Source organism: Stenella coeruleoalba (assembly GCF_951394435.1).
Source record: "Stenella coeruleoalba genome assembly, chromosome: 3".
NCBI classification, from domain to species: domain Eukaryota; kingdom Metazoa; phylum Chordata; class Mammalia; order Artiodactyla; family Delphinidae; genus Stenella; species Stenella coeruleoalba.
Genome location: NC_137148.1, coordinates 144,290,123 through 144,304,849, shown reverse-complemented (window position 1 = coordinate 144,304,849; position 14,727 = coordinate 144,290,123). Strand labels below are relative to the sequence as shown.

Sequence of the window (14,727 nt, the reverse complement as noted above, 5' to 3'; positions counted from 1 at the left end):
CATAAAAAATTGGTATTTAATGTTGCTTTTCCCAGAGGTGAGCAATACACCAGTACACTTGCTTACATTTAGGTAAGTAAGTGCACATCTCCAGCCAGGGCTATAAAAGTGACCTTTACAGTTTCTATAAACAGTAACAAAAATTATCAAAACCATGAAGGCATGTTCTTTTGGACTGAAGAGCCCACTTCGCTCATTTTTCTCTAGCTAGAGTTTGGAGTCTGCTACCCCCAATTTCTTTGGTGGGGGAAAATCCAACTTTTATCATATATTAAACATGCCATTCAGGAAAAAGTTAAGTGAATATGTGTTACGTGTTATGTAGGTTTTTGTTTTTGTTTTTGTTTGGTTTTAGGTATCATATTTTAACAATTTGAATAAAGAATCCTGATACCTTGTGTTTTCAGATTTCCTAGAACACCTCTTCCGGTTTTCAGGACATATGTTTAATGCCTCAAAAAAAAGATTTCAGTGAATTTGTAACTGCTACTACTGATTTTTGTTTACTTTTGGTTTTGGACCTCTTTATTTTTTGTAATCAACTTTATTGAGGTATGATTTTAAGAACAATAATATTTAATGGTATATTTAAGTAAATATGTTTATACACCCAGGTAACCACCCTTCCAAGATATTTCCATCATTCCAAAAAGTTCCCTTGGCCTCCACCCTAGGCTGTCCCTTCCCAGCCCCATCCCGTGTCAACCAATGCTTTCTGTCACTACATTCAATTTATTTTTTCTACAGTTTTCATTGTATAAGTGGGCTCATACAGTAGATACCCTTTTTTTCACTTCCCAGTCCTCCATCCCTCCCAGCTTTAAGGCTTTCTAGAGCTACTACAGGCATACCTCAGAGATATTTCGGGCTTGTTCCAGGCCACTGCAATAAAGCGAATTACGTGAGTTTTTTTGTTTTCCCAGTGCATGTAAGAGTTAGGTTTATACCATACTGTAATCTATTAAGTGTGCAATATCATTATGTCAAAAAATGTACATACCTTCACTTTAAAATATTGCTGAAAAATGCTAACCATCATGATCTGAGCTTTCAGGGAGTCGTAATCTCTTGCTGGTGGAAGGTCTTGCCTCCATGTTGATGGCTGCTGACTGATCAGCGTGGTGGTTCCTGAAGGCTGGGGTGGCTGTGGAAATTTCTTAAAATGAGACGACAATGAAGTTTACTCCATTAGTTGAGTCATCCTTTCACAGTGATTTCTCTGTAGCGTCAGTGCTGTTCGGTAGCACTTTACCCACAGTGGAACTTCTTTTGAAATTGGAGTCAGTCCTCTCAAACCATGCCAGTGTTTTATCAACTAAGTTTAAGTAATATATTAAATGCTTTGTTATTTCAATAATCTTCACCAGGTGTAGATTCCATCTCAAGAAACCACTCTCTCCTCATCCATAAGAAGCAACTCCCCATCCGTTAACATTTTATCATGAGATTGCAGCAATTCAGTCACATCTTCAGGCTCCACTTCTAATTCTAGTTCTCTTGCTATTTTCCATCACATCCGCAGTTACTTCCTTCACTGGAGTCCTGAGCCCCTCAAAGTCATCCCTAAAGATGGGAATCAACTTCTTCCAAACTCCAAACTTGATGTTGATATTTTGACCTCTTCCCAGGAATCACAAATGTTCCTAATGGCATCTAGAATGGTGGACACAATAGCCACTCACACTTCTGTCAACATATCCTATTCGTTCTCCTGACTCTGATTATGAAATTTATAGTTCAAGCAATTCTAGACACTTAAGAAAACTAAATTACTAACATTCTGTTTTTTCCTGGGTTCCTTTCCACAATACTGTTTTTGTCTGACATTTTCCCAGTGCTGTGAATAAAGGAAGGCTATCTTGAATCTTAAACATATCATAATAAAGCTGGAAAAAAAATTTAATTTAAAAAAAAAAAGAAACCTCTTAGTCTAAGAGCAAGCTTCAGATGAGAGATGTCCTAGGATCTTTCACACACCAAGAGCCAAGTTTGGGCATCGAGAATCCAAGAAAGTAGACTAAGTTTGCCAATTAAAGGAGATTGTCTGGTTTAAAAGGAAAACAACACCTATATGCTTTTTGTAATAGATGTTAAAGTAAAAGGACCTGGACAGTTTGAAATCAGAAGGATTAAAAAAGGTCAGGCAAACACTAACCAAAAGAAAACTTATGTAGCTATATTAAGACAAGCAAAATAAACTTGAAAACAAAAGTCATCATTAGGAATGGGGTCATTATGTAATCATAAAGCGAACCAAGAAGACATCACAGTTTAAAATATATATGCAAGTAATGAAATAGCTAAATAAATAGAAAATAAATCTACAAGTGATGAAACTTTAAGGCATGAAATTGTCATCACAGAGATTTCAACACCTCACTCAAGTAGAGATAGTTCAAGCAAACAGAAAATCAGCAAAATAGGTTTGAACACCATGGTTAAGCTTGACCCAATGGACATACATTGAATTCTGCATCCAGCAATGAGAGGGTGCACATTACTCTCAAGCACACATGGAGTATGCACAAAAATTGATCATGTACAAGATCATAGAATAAGTCAATAAATTTCAAAAAATAAGGCCACATTCTCAAAGCATAACAATTAAGTTACATGACAATGACGTAAAAATCTATTTGCTGGGCTTCCCTGGTGGTCCAGTGGTTAAGACTCAGCGCTGCCAATGCAGGGGGTGCGGGTTCGACCCCTGATCAGGGAGCTAAGGTCCCACAAGCCGCGTGGCGTGGCCAAAAAAGGAAAAAAAATTCTTTGCTAATGGCTCGGGAGGCAGTGTAGAGTAGTGATTAAACGCGAGTATTCTGGAGCATGGTTTCAAATTCTGCTCTTAGTCACTAGGCATATGATCTCAGGCAAATTTGTTTCCTTCCTTCCTTCCTCCCTCCCTTCCTCCCTCCCTTCCTTCCCCGCTTGGCAGGTAGGATCTTAGTTCCCCAACCAGGGATCGAATCTGTGCCCCCTGCAGTGTAAGTACAGATCCCTAATCACTGGACTGCAAGGGAAGTCCCTGAGGAAAATTTCTCACTCCACATGTGATGATCTTGTGTTCATCATTCATGTTGTTCAGCAGAGATCTTTATTCCACCTTTCCAACACAGTAGGATTGTACTTCCAGGCTCCCTCGTGGTTGAAAAGGTTCATATGACTGGTTCTGGCCAACTAGTGAGTGAGTTGGAACTACCATGTCATGGCTAGAGCACTTCATCACCTGAGACTTCCCGGAGCCATCTTTTCCCTCTTGACAGCCAGCAGCATTCAAGATGGTGGCTACTCTGTTAGCCTGGATCCCTAAATGACTAAAATTAACAGAGGCCCCTCTCCTTCAACCACCCACAAAATAATGAAGGTAGTATAGTGTGAGGAAGAAAACAAACTTCATTTAGGCACAGACCTTGGGAGTTTGTTACCACCGCCTAACCCCGTCTGATATACCCATCCCAACTGATATAGACGTTGGTACCAGCAATGGATGCCGCTGAAGAATAGAAACCTAAATAATGAGGCCCTGGATTAGGGACTGGCAGCAGGTGGCAAAAAAACTGCTATCAGAGGATGGAAGGATTCATGTCATGGAGAAGTGCAACTTCAGTCACCTGACAACTTGGAAGGTAGGTCATGTGCCAATGGATGTGTGGCCTTAGGAGAAGTAGCAAAGTGGTGTTAGTAGCATGTACTGGAGGCTGTTTCCATTTGACAATTTATATACGAAACACATGGGGGGCTTCCCTGGTGGCCCAGGGAATGTCCGCCTGCCAATGCAGGGGACACAGCCTCCAGCCCTGGCCCGGGAAGATCCCACATGCCGCGGAGCAACTAAGCCCGTGCACCACAACTACTGAGCCTGCGCTCTAGAGCCCACGAGCCACAAATACTGAAGCCCGGGTGCCTAGAGCCCGTGCTCTGCAGCAAAGAGTAGCCCCCGCTCGCCGCCAACTAGAGAAAGCCTGCATGCAGCAACGAAGACCCAACGCAGCCAATAAATAAACTTTAAAAAAGAGAAAAAAAGCTCTCTAAAAAAAAAATCATGTGTGACTGATTTCTCAGGCCTGACCACAGGCAAATAGGAAGGCTTCAGACAGCACAGCTGGTGGGACTAGGAGAAGCTGCCCTCCGCACCAGACCTGGGGCACAGCCGGCGCACTTCGGTTTCTGAAGGGGCTTGCGGTCAAGGACTCAGGGCCCTCGGCAGGTAAATTTACATTCCTACCCCTCACCTTCATTCCACAGGTTTGTTTTGTGTGTGTGTGTGTGTGTGTGTGTGTGTGTGTGTGTGTGTGTGTGTGTGTGGCTGTGTGCAGCATGCAGGATCATAGTTCCCCAACCAGGGAAACCCGTGCCCCCGGCAGGGGAAGCACGGAGTCTTACCACTGGACCACCAGGGAAGTCCTCCATAGCTTTTGATCTGAGGACCTCTGCCTCCTTGTGGGGGAGGGGAGAACCTTGAAGACTTTTCCACCCCCAGCCTTCCCCATTCGTCCCCTCACCAGCAGCCTCAGGGTCTGTAAAATGTTGGAGCCTTTTTTTCAAGGGTGCCTTCAGCAGTAAGACATCCCCAAGGAGCTCTGATCCCCCGACCCTCGGCTGGGGCGCCTTTCCATGTGAGAATATGGAACAGGGGAGTTGGCGCTTTCTCCAGTTTTAGCCTTTTGCTTATTCCATCACAGTAAATGATTAAAGACTGAACTCTCATTTTCGGCTCCTTCAATCTTGAGTTCCTCCCACACCTGGCAGCTCAGCTCTCTCTCCCAGCTCAGCTGAGCTCCTTACAAACAAGATCCGTGGGCAGCACTCAATCAGGGACCAAAGAGGCAGGAATACCAGTAACTTTGTCTTCAGTCACAGACTTCAACCATCCTTCTCTTAGGAATCTCAGGGGGCATCCTGGGCTGTCCCAGAGACCCTGCAGAAAAGCTCAGCTGTCATCTTCCAGTTATTCAAAGTACTGTCTTAAATCTGCCTTTCCCAATCAACAGCAAGAGTGGTATGGGGTTTTAAATGGTGTCAGCCTTGGATGCACATTAGAATCACCTGGGGGACTTACCAAAAACACCAATGCCAGGCCTTCCCCCTAGAGCGTCTGGTTTTAATTTCACCGATTTAGAGAATGAATACGTAGAGTTCTGCTCCAGGACACCCCAGATCTTCCATTCTCCAGCTCCATCACACCTTGGGTGATTCCTGTCACTTTCCTGAGCCTCAATTTCCTCATCTGTGATATCAGGGAGGATAACACTTGCCTCCCAGGGGGTGTTATGGGAATTAAGTGAAACAAGGTGTCTGGAGGCACCTGGAACATACTACGTGCACGGTAAATGTTGTCTCCCTCAGAACGTGAATCAAGAGGAATTTCCTGTGAGCCCAAGAGCCAGGAAGACTACTTGGAAGAGTTAGACTGGCCTCCTTAAGGAGGAACACTGAGATTTGGTTGAGTGGACGGGCCAAGGGGCCACTCTCAGACCTGGTCAGCCAGGGCCCCTGCCCTGGGCCTCGCACCTACAGGGCTGTGCTCTGGCCTTCCTCTGCCTGCACCTTGCCCCATGGGGCAAGGAGTCCACACGGGCCGAGGGCCATGCCCCCACGAGCCCACGCCACCACCTTCTAGATCCTGCACTGGGCACCCGGCGCCCAGCCTGAACAGCCCAAGTCCGCTTCCATCAATCTTCCCCAGGCCAGTCCTCCCAAGAAGGGACCACGCTCCCAGTTTACAACTCCAGTCCCAAGGGGCTTAAAGGAGGCTGTTTGAAGAGCAGGGGGTCGGATCTTGGATTTTAGGGCTGGGAGTCTACAGACATGCATGTGAGCCCCTTCAGGAGGTGGGGCAGAACCAGGGGTGGGAAGAGAAAGGGGCAGGGCACTGGCCAGGGGTCTAACGTGTGCTCTCGCTCCAGGCCACACAGACATTTCCGGCAGCTCTGACGCCGGTGTGCATTTTACAGCAAATGTTAACCTGAACATTTACGTTTCAGTATCTTCTGCTATGTTTGTTCCCGTTATTAATTTAAAAACAACACTTTTTGCAATCAAATAAATGCTTATCTCTATGCCTGGGACATCATAAGTGCTTGACAAATACGAGTGTTGCAGAGTCCAAACATACTCACTGCGGCTCCGATGTGGTTAAAGCATCTTGCTTGGTAGCAGGACTGCAGCCGGGAGGGAAACTGCCAGTTGAAAAGAAGTTGGTTTCTTCCAGTTTAAAACAGTCCCTTTTGTTTTCTTTTCCCTCCCCGTTCTTCCTCCCCTTATCCCAAGGGGCATCGGGGTGGAGGAGGCTGAGGGACATCACGGTGAGGGTGAGGGTAGGCAGTAGGTGGGGTCTGTGTGTTCTTCCCACTGGTTCCTGCTGACTCTCTTTGAGTCAGGGTCCATCTCACCCTGTCTTTGAGCATCAGCCTCCAGCCTCACTGCACCTGCTGGGCTGGGCTCAACCGTGGCTCTTGTCAGGCTGCTGATTCTCTGAAACTCAGCAGCAAATTCCACCCAGCTGAACCAATTCCCAGGTTGAACCAATCCCCTTAGAAGCTCAACTAAGTTCCCTCCCCATCACTCCTCACCCCACCCACCACCCGCTCCAACCCACGGCCTCTGTGTTAACTGTTAATTCTCGGGTATTTTACACTGACAATAAGAGGAAAGTTGGGAGAAAGGGATAACACTCAGAGCTTTGTGCAGGAACTTAAGTTGCACGTTGCTTTCCCCAGTCACTTTCCAAAAGCCAGCAAGATGGGCATTTTAGCTGAAAGTTCCCATCCAGCCCTAGTGTTTTGGGCTGAATTGTATTCCCCCAAATCAAAATGTTGAAGCTCTAACTCTCAAATATGACTGTATTTGGAGGTAGGGCCTTTAAGGAGGTAATTAAGGTTCTGGGAGGTCATAAGGGTGGGGCTATAATTTGAGAGGGCTGGAGTGCTTCTAAGAAGAGGAAGAGACCAGCATCTCTCTCTCCTCCCTTCTCTCTCTCTCAGTCTCTCTGTCTCTCTCTCCTTGTGCACGCAGAGAAAAGGCCATGTGTGGACGCAGGGAGAAGGCAGCCATTGACAAGCCAAGGAGAGAGGCTTCACCAGAAACCAGCCCTGCTGGTACCTTGACCCTGGACTTCCAGGCTCCAGGACTGTGAGAAGGTAAATGTCTATTGCCTAAGGCATGCAGACTGGTATTTTGTTAGGGTAGCCGCCGCAGTCTAAGATGCCTAGGGACCCCAATTTGATGCCTCTAGGAACCCAAGCAGGTCAGGTGCCCAGTGTCACTGCTACGTATGTCCTGAACCTCACTGCCCACTGGAATTACAGTCCCATACTTCCCCCGCCCCCATCCTCCAAAACCAGGTTTCAGCTTCCCTCCTATATTCCCTTAGTCCTTATTCCTATGCTTCTCCTGGGACTTACCATGTTGTTCCATTGGCCCAGGAACCCGTCTGCAGCTCAGAGACATTCTTCAGGAGGTTTTTTTCATGCCATGTCTCCATTGACATTCCCACTTCAAGCAGCTTCAAACGTGGACTATAAATTTTCTGTGTGTATGCGGGAATGCTCACAGCAAGGAAAGAGGCCAAGTTTCCCCTGCCATGTCCCAGATCTGGAGGGACAGACACCTTGTAAGGAGGCTCTAAGAGCTCCTTATTGAGACTGAGCTGCCTCTGAGGAAGGATTGGACCCTTTAAGATTCCAGAAGGAATCATCCTGTTTCCTGGGAGTCCATTCCCAGCCTCAGGGTTTCATCCCAGCAATGAATCAATTAGCCTAGGACTGGAGAGAGGGCTTTTCAAAGTAAGGGAGGCAGCACAGACCTCAGTGGAAAGGCTATAGATTTTGGAGTCAGACTCCTGTGGGTTTGGTTTCTGGCTGTGAGACTTACTGGGAGATCTTAAGCAAGTCATGTCATCTCTCCAAACTGCAGTTTCCTCCTCTGTTATATAGGAATAATGATCCTCGCTTTGCAGGGTTTTAATGAAGATCTCACTTTGTTTGTGGAAATGCCTGGTTCGGGATTTTGCAGACATTTACTCCGTTCACCCTCTTCTTCTGAGTCAGTCTGGCCAGCAAATCTGAACTGTAGTTCTCCCCCTGCATTGTATGGAATAGCTTTTGTGTGTGCATTGTGGGAAGGGGAGGGGAGGAGTAGAAGGGGTGGCTGCCCTTTAGAAATCTGATTTATCTTCTTACTGTATGAAGGAAGTATGCCCTCAGAAAACACAAACTAACCATAACCTCTATCCAAGCACATCTTCAGAAAGGTAGACCCACTCTCCAAATGACGGATTAGGGAGCAATCATTCCTGGATGCAATGTCGATGACGTTGGCAATTGGCAATGGGGATTTCCTGAGTGGATGAGTGAATGAATAAATGAAAGGCCTTTTTGAGTCTTGGTTTTGGAACATTGCCAGCCCTCCTGGGATTGTTCTCTCTCCTGCTCCCTTTGGACTGCTTTTGAGAGCCAGAATTGAATGGACTGGGATTCAGGGCCTGCAGGAAATGCCCTTCAGAGACATATTTTCTTAGAGTCATTTTCCTGGTTATTTCTGAGACACTTGGTGATGCCACTTTGGGTGTGTTATGCCTTGTGGTGGGAATACTTTTTTTTTTTTTTTTTTTTTGGTACGCGGGCCTCTCACTGTTGCCTCCTCTCCCGTTGCGGAGCACGGGCTCCGGGCGCGCAGGCTCAGCGGCCATGGCTCACGGGCCCAGCCGCTCCGCGGCATGTGGGATCTTCCCGGACCGGGGCACGAACCCGTGTCCCCTGCATCAGCAGGCAGACTCTCAACCACTGCACCACCAGGGAAGCCCTGGGAATACTTTTTGAGGTGGACTCACATCCTACCTCCCTGCCTTGTTTTGTTATTTTGAAATCTAAGAAAAGGGTGGCACAGGGAGGCAGAGAAAGGACACAGAGGAGCCAGAGGGCCCTGCTCTGTGCGTGTGTCCTTGTGTTAGGACTTGTGGTCTGTTTAGCATGGGCCATGTCGGGGAGAGGTAAGATCCCATTAGTGTACAGGAAATGGCAGTGAATTTAGAGGCGCAAAGACTGGCAGTTAAGTTCTACCTCCCTACTGGCTGTGCAACCAGTTTACCTTCAGAAGCTCTGTGGCTTCCCCTGTAAAAGGGTAATGGTAACAAAGCCATCTTGGGGCTGGTGTGCTGATTACACATACTAGGGAATGCACAAGGGCTTCCTTGAAGAGTAAAGTACTAAATATATATTATGGTTAGGACTCTGGCTTGGAGTCAGACACATTGGGTGTGTTAGACTATACTACTGTCCGTCAATATCCAATGCTACTCCCTGGAGTCAGGCTTGGTCACGTGACATGGTCAATGTGCAAGAAGTGTCCCCTCAGTTCCAAAGGGGATTTTATAAGCTCATTATTTTCCCAGCTCTCTTCCCCTGCCCCTGTGACGAGTGAAGAGGGGCCCTGAAGAGTCAGGACCCTGAGTGATTGGAGTAAGCACAGTCCCCAGGCTGATCCTTGATGGACCCCTATCACCTGTTATCTTGGCTATTTTAGAGTTTGGGGGATTTGGAGATTTGGGGATAACTGAGTCTGGCCTCACTGATACACCTGGGTACTGTTTCTTTATGCCATTTAATAGAAAAGCGGTGCACAAAGAAAACACACATATAGTAACACTGAACATAGCACAGTCTTAAGCATTATCTCAGGGACAGCCCGAGCTGGGTTGCTACTTGTTGGCGCTCTTGGGAAGGGGCCGATAGACCCCGACGACCACAGCGTGGTCCCTCTCATAGGGCTCCAGGGTCAGCTGCTCTTGAGGCTTCAAATTCTCCTGCTGCAACTTCCTCACCTCAGAAGCAAACACCGCCTCAGCAGAGGCGGTGGAGTCGATGCAATTGGCCTTGATGGAAATGAGGAAGTGGCCCCCGTTGCGCAGGAAGGTGTGGGCATTCAGAGCCACGATGCGGGACTGGTCTGGCTGGGCCACGTCGGCAAAGATCACGTCCACCATCCCGATGAGCATGCGGTACTTGAGGGGGTGCCGGGCGTCTTCGAGGACTGGGATGATGTTGGTTCTCTTCTTGGCCACGTTGACCAGATCGCGGCCGGCGCGGTGGGAGAACTCGACCGCGTAGACTAGGCCATCAGGGCCGATGATGTCGGAGACGTGGGAGACGGTGGTCCCCGAGGCGGCACCCAGGTAGAGCACTTTGGACTTGGGCTTGATGTGAATCTGGTCGACCCCGCCCAGTATGGCCGCGGCCAGCTTGGAGCGGAAGGGGTTCCACGTGCGGTACTCCTGTTTCACGCCGCCCTCGGTCACCGTGACCCGCCGCTCGCCGTACACCGACTGGCCGGGCACCATATTCAGTGTGACCAGAGCGTCCTCCGCCCCGCGGTAGATAAAGACCCCCTCGTGCCGGTGCGGTTCCACGGATACCGTGGTGACGCCCTTCCTGCGGCGGTTCTTGCTCTTGGCCACGCCACGCCGCTGCCCGCCGCCTCCGCGGTCCCTGCCGTCTCCACCACCGCGCCCCCTGCCCCTGCCGCCTCCGAAGCCGCGCGTCCGCGCTCCGAAGCCGCCCTTGCCCCCCTGGCCGCCGCCATCGCCTCCCGGTCCTTTGCCCCCGCCTCCTCCTTTGCCCCCGCCTCCTCCTCCGCCTCCTCGCCCCCCGCCCCAGCAGCCACCTCCGCGGCCGCCAGACACCCCACCGCGCGCGCTCACCGCCGACTTCATGGCGCGCCCCGGGCGCCGGTGGGGGGGGGGGGCGGGGTGGGGGCTGGCGGCGGTTGTCAGGGGTTACCGGTGGCTCGGAGTGGTTGTCAGGGACCACCGGTACCTGGGGGCGGTTGTCAGAGTCGCCGGTGGCTGAGAGATGTTGTCGGGGTCGCTGGTGGCTCCGGGGCGGTGGTCCTGACTCTGGACGAAGGTTAGCGGCAGCGGTTGCCTGCCGGGTTAGCCGCGGTGGGCGGCAGAGGCGAGGTGGGCGGCGGTGGGGACCACCTCTACTGCAGTCCCCGCATCCCGGGAGCCGCCCTTTGACGCAGCGACGGGCGTGATTGCATCACACCCGCTATAGCGACCCTGCAGCTCCGGAAGCCCCCGCTTCCCAGCAGGCGCGCAGACGCAGCCTTCTCCCTTCCCTCTTCCCCATGTTCTGCTTTCTCAGGGACCCCTGGCAGTTCTTCTTGGCAGGAGAGGGAGAGATAAACATCGCTTTCAGTACTTGCTGCGCCACTCGCTTGCTGTGTGGTCTCAGAAAGCTTACCTGACCTTCTCCGAGGGTCTTGTCTGAACTTGGACAAGTTTCTTTACCTGTGTCTCATTATTCCATCTGAAAACAGAACATACCACAAAGGTTTGTTTTAAAGCACCACATACACTTGCCCAGCCATGGTACATGCTAAGTGCTCTGTAAGCGTTAGCTTTTTTCTTTATGTTTTTTACTTACTTAATTGATTGATGAATTGATTAATTTTGGCTTGCAGGATCTCAGTTTCCCCGCCAGGGATTGAACCCAGGTCACGCCAGTGAAAGTGCCGAATTCTAACCGCTAGACCACCAGGGAACTCCCTGTTTAGTTTTTTAATGTATTTCTTTTGGTCAATCTTTAATTGAAATGTATTGCTGATAGATCTTTTGCCACCTGAAAGTGTCTCTGGCCCTCTTTTACAAGGTTGGTGGAAATGCACCTTGGTACAGATATTCTATCAAAGCCTTAAACAACGTACCTATACTTCCACTTAGTTATTCCACTTTGAAATTTTTATCCTAAAGGGATGATCCCAGCCAGAAATAATGGTAATTAGAAGAATGAAGGTAGTGATGGTAGTAGTGGTGATGATCATCATTGTCGGAAGTGTTGGCAGAGGTGAGGTGAAGTAGCCTAATCTAAGAGCTACTTAGAAGATAGAATCCACAAGACTTTCTGCGAGGTTGGACATAGGAAATCAAAAAGAGGAAAATTCCAAGCCAGGGGTTTCCAAAGGATAGTGATTCCCCTGATGTGGTTAATAGCCTGCAACCTTCAGCCCTGGTTGCTCTCTATTTAGCTCTGCTCTTTTCCATCAACTGTGCTAAATGCTAGAACCTGTTCTGGGAATATGGGGCAGCAAGAAAATATTGAATCTTCAGTTTGAATGGGGACACATACACCAGAGCACTAAATCCTATAACACACATCAGCAAGAGCCAAAATCTCATGTTTGTCATTGAATTCTAGTCTACATTTCAAAAACCTGCTCTTTCAATATGCAGCGTCTTCCTGAGCATAAAAAAAGAATCACTGGACTTCCCTGGTGGCGCAGTGGTTAAGAATCCACCTGTCACTGCAGGGGACATGGGTTCGAGCCCTGGTCTGGGAAGATCCCACATTGCCATGAAACAACAAAGCCTGTGCGCCACAACTACTGAGCCTGCGCTGTAGAGCCCGTGAGCCACAACTACTGAGCCTGGGTGCCACAACTACTGAAGCCCACACACCTAGAGCCCATGCTCTGCAGCAAGAGAAGCCACTGCAATGAGAAGCAGGCGCACCACAGTGAAGAGTAGCCCCCACTCACCGCAACTAGAGAAAACCCATGCACAGCAATGAAGACCCAACGCAGACAAAAATAAATAAATAAAATAAAATAAATTTATTAAAAAAAAAATTATTAGGTAGCACCATGGACAGCAAAACAGGTGTCAACGCAGAGGCTTGCTCCTTCTGTCAGAACCACGGACAGCAACACCAATGGGGGCCGGTTCAGCTACTGGCGCTTGCTTTGGGCTCAACCAGGAGCAACGCAAGATGGTGTAGGTAGGTGGTGTAAGCAATCGGTGGACCTCCCTATTAGTGGGACTAAGTGCCTGGTCCAGAGAGGGACAAAATGTAACTGAATATTAGGGCAAATGTCAGGCAGAGTCCACACAGCAAAGCTTTCATTCCATCCTGGACCAGGAGTCTTTCTGTCTCAAATTCATGGACAGCAACACCAGGTCTGGTTTTCCCTTCTGGCCAAAATGCCTCCTTAATATGTGCCAGAGCCTATGTGTTGGAACGTGGACAAGGGGTCAGAGAGTGCGCGTATGGTTCCTGAGGTGTATGGTCCACATAAAACGCTCTCCTTAGAGGTTTCTACTCTCGTTACAAGGGGTGCTTCTCCAGATTGATGAGCTATGCTTGGTGCCTTGGTTTGGATTGCCCCCAAATCGGACCCTGTAATGGTTAATTTTGTGTATCAACTAGACTGGACCACGGGATGCCCAGATATTTGGTTAAATGTTATCCTGAGTATTTTGTGAGGGTATTTTGGGGTAAAATTAACATATAAGCTAGTAGACTGAGTAAAGCAGATTGCCCTCTATAATGTGGGTGGGCCTCATCCATTCAGCTGAAGTCCTGAATATAACAAAACGTTGACTTTCCCCTGAGTAACAGAGAATTCTCCTGCCCGACAGCCATTGCACTGGCGTATTGACTCTTCCTGGGTCTGTAGCAGCCTGCCTGCTTTTGTCCTTGAACTGCAACATTTGCTCTGCAGATTTTAGACTTGCTAGCCTCCATAATCATGTGAGCCATTTCCTTATAATCTTTGTGTATAGATACATAGATATAGATGTGGATGCAGATATAGGTATATAGCTATAGACGTGGAGTTATACATATGGATATAGAGAAATAGATTGATCTATCTATCCTACTGGTTCTATTTCTCAGGAGAAACCTGACTAATACAGACCCTGATACAGGGACTTGGGTCCAGGTGATCCCAGGAAGCACATGTGGGTGTGGGGAAAATGAGACAGGGGAGGTAGAAAGGCTAAGAAACAGTGCATTAATGAGCAGATTAGCACAGTGCATGATTAGGGCTCAATTGTTCTTTTTATAATTTATTTGGTTGCACAGGGTGTTACTTGCAGCAGGCGGGCTCCTTAGTTGCGGCACATGGGCTCCTTAGTTGTGGCGTGCAGGCTCCTTAGTTGTGGCATGCAAATTCTTAGTTGCGGCATGCATGTGGGATCTTGTTCCCTGATCAGGGATCGAACCTGGGGCCCCCTGCACTGGGAGCACGGAGTCTTATCCACTGTGCCACCAGGGAAGTCCCAGGGCTTAATTGTTCTGATTACTCTCTGAGAAACTGTGTAGAGGGCATCTCAGAATTGTTCCACTGCAGGCTGGGAGGCTGGAGCAGTAATCCAGCATTCTCCCTTCCCCAACCATCAGGAATTGTTTCTGGAACTTTTTTTTTTCTTCAAATGTTTATTTATTTATTTTTGGCTGTGTTGGGTCTTTGTTGCTGCATGTGAGCTTTCTCTAGTTGCAGCGAGCGGAGGCTACTCTTCGTTGCAGTGCACGGGCTTCTCACTGCGTTGGCTTCTCTTGTTGCAGAGCATGGCCTCTAGGTGCGCGGGCTTCAGTAGCCGTGGCACGTGGGCTCAGCAGTTGTGGCTCATGGGCTTAGTTCCTTTTCCTGGACCAGGGATTGAACCCGTGTCCCCTGCATTGGCAGGTGGATTCTTAACCACTGCGCCACCAGGGAAACCCTGTTTCTGGAACATTAACTGTCTTATCCTTTGAGTTGCTCCTGTGTGTGGCTCAGCAAATTCCCCTGATGCTTCAGACAGCTCTCAGGCAGAGAAGCAGGCACTTGGAATGGGGAGCTGCAATCACGCTGGAAGCTCTTTACCACAGCTGCAGGTGAACTCAGAGGTGAGTCTAGGGGATATTAGATAGGGCATCAATAGTGCCTGCTTTAGTTGGCCACTACATC

At 48.6% G+C, this 14,727-nt stretch overlaps 1 protein-coding gene across 1 annotated transcript; it reads right to left on the bottom strand.

Annotated features, from left to right (window-relative positions):
- Positions 1-9,697: 9,697 nt before the first annotated feature.
- FBLL1 (fibrillarin like 1) lies at positions 9,698-11,085 on the bottom strand (the record flags this gene model as incomplete). The annotated part of the gene is made up of 1 exon (XM_079917906.1): positions 9,698-11,085. The coding sequence occupies exon 1, from the start codon at positions 10,706-10,708 to the stop codon at positions 9,698-9,700; it is 1,011 nt and encodes a 336-aa protein (XP_079774032.1). The 5' UTR covers positions 10,709-11,085.
- Between the last annotated feature and the right edge of the window lie 3,642 nt (positions 11,086-14,727).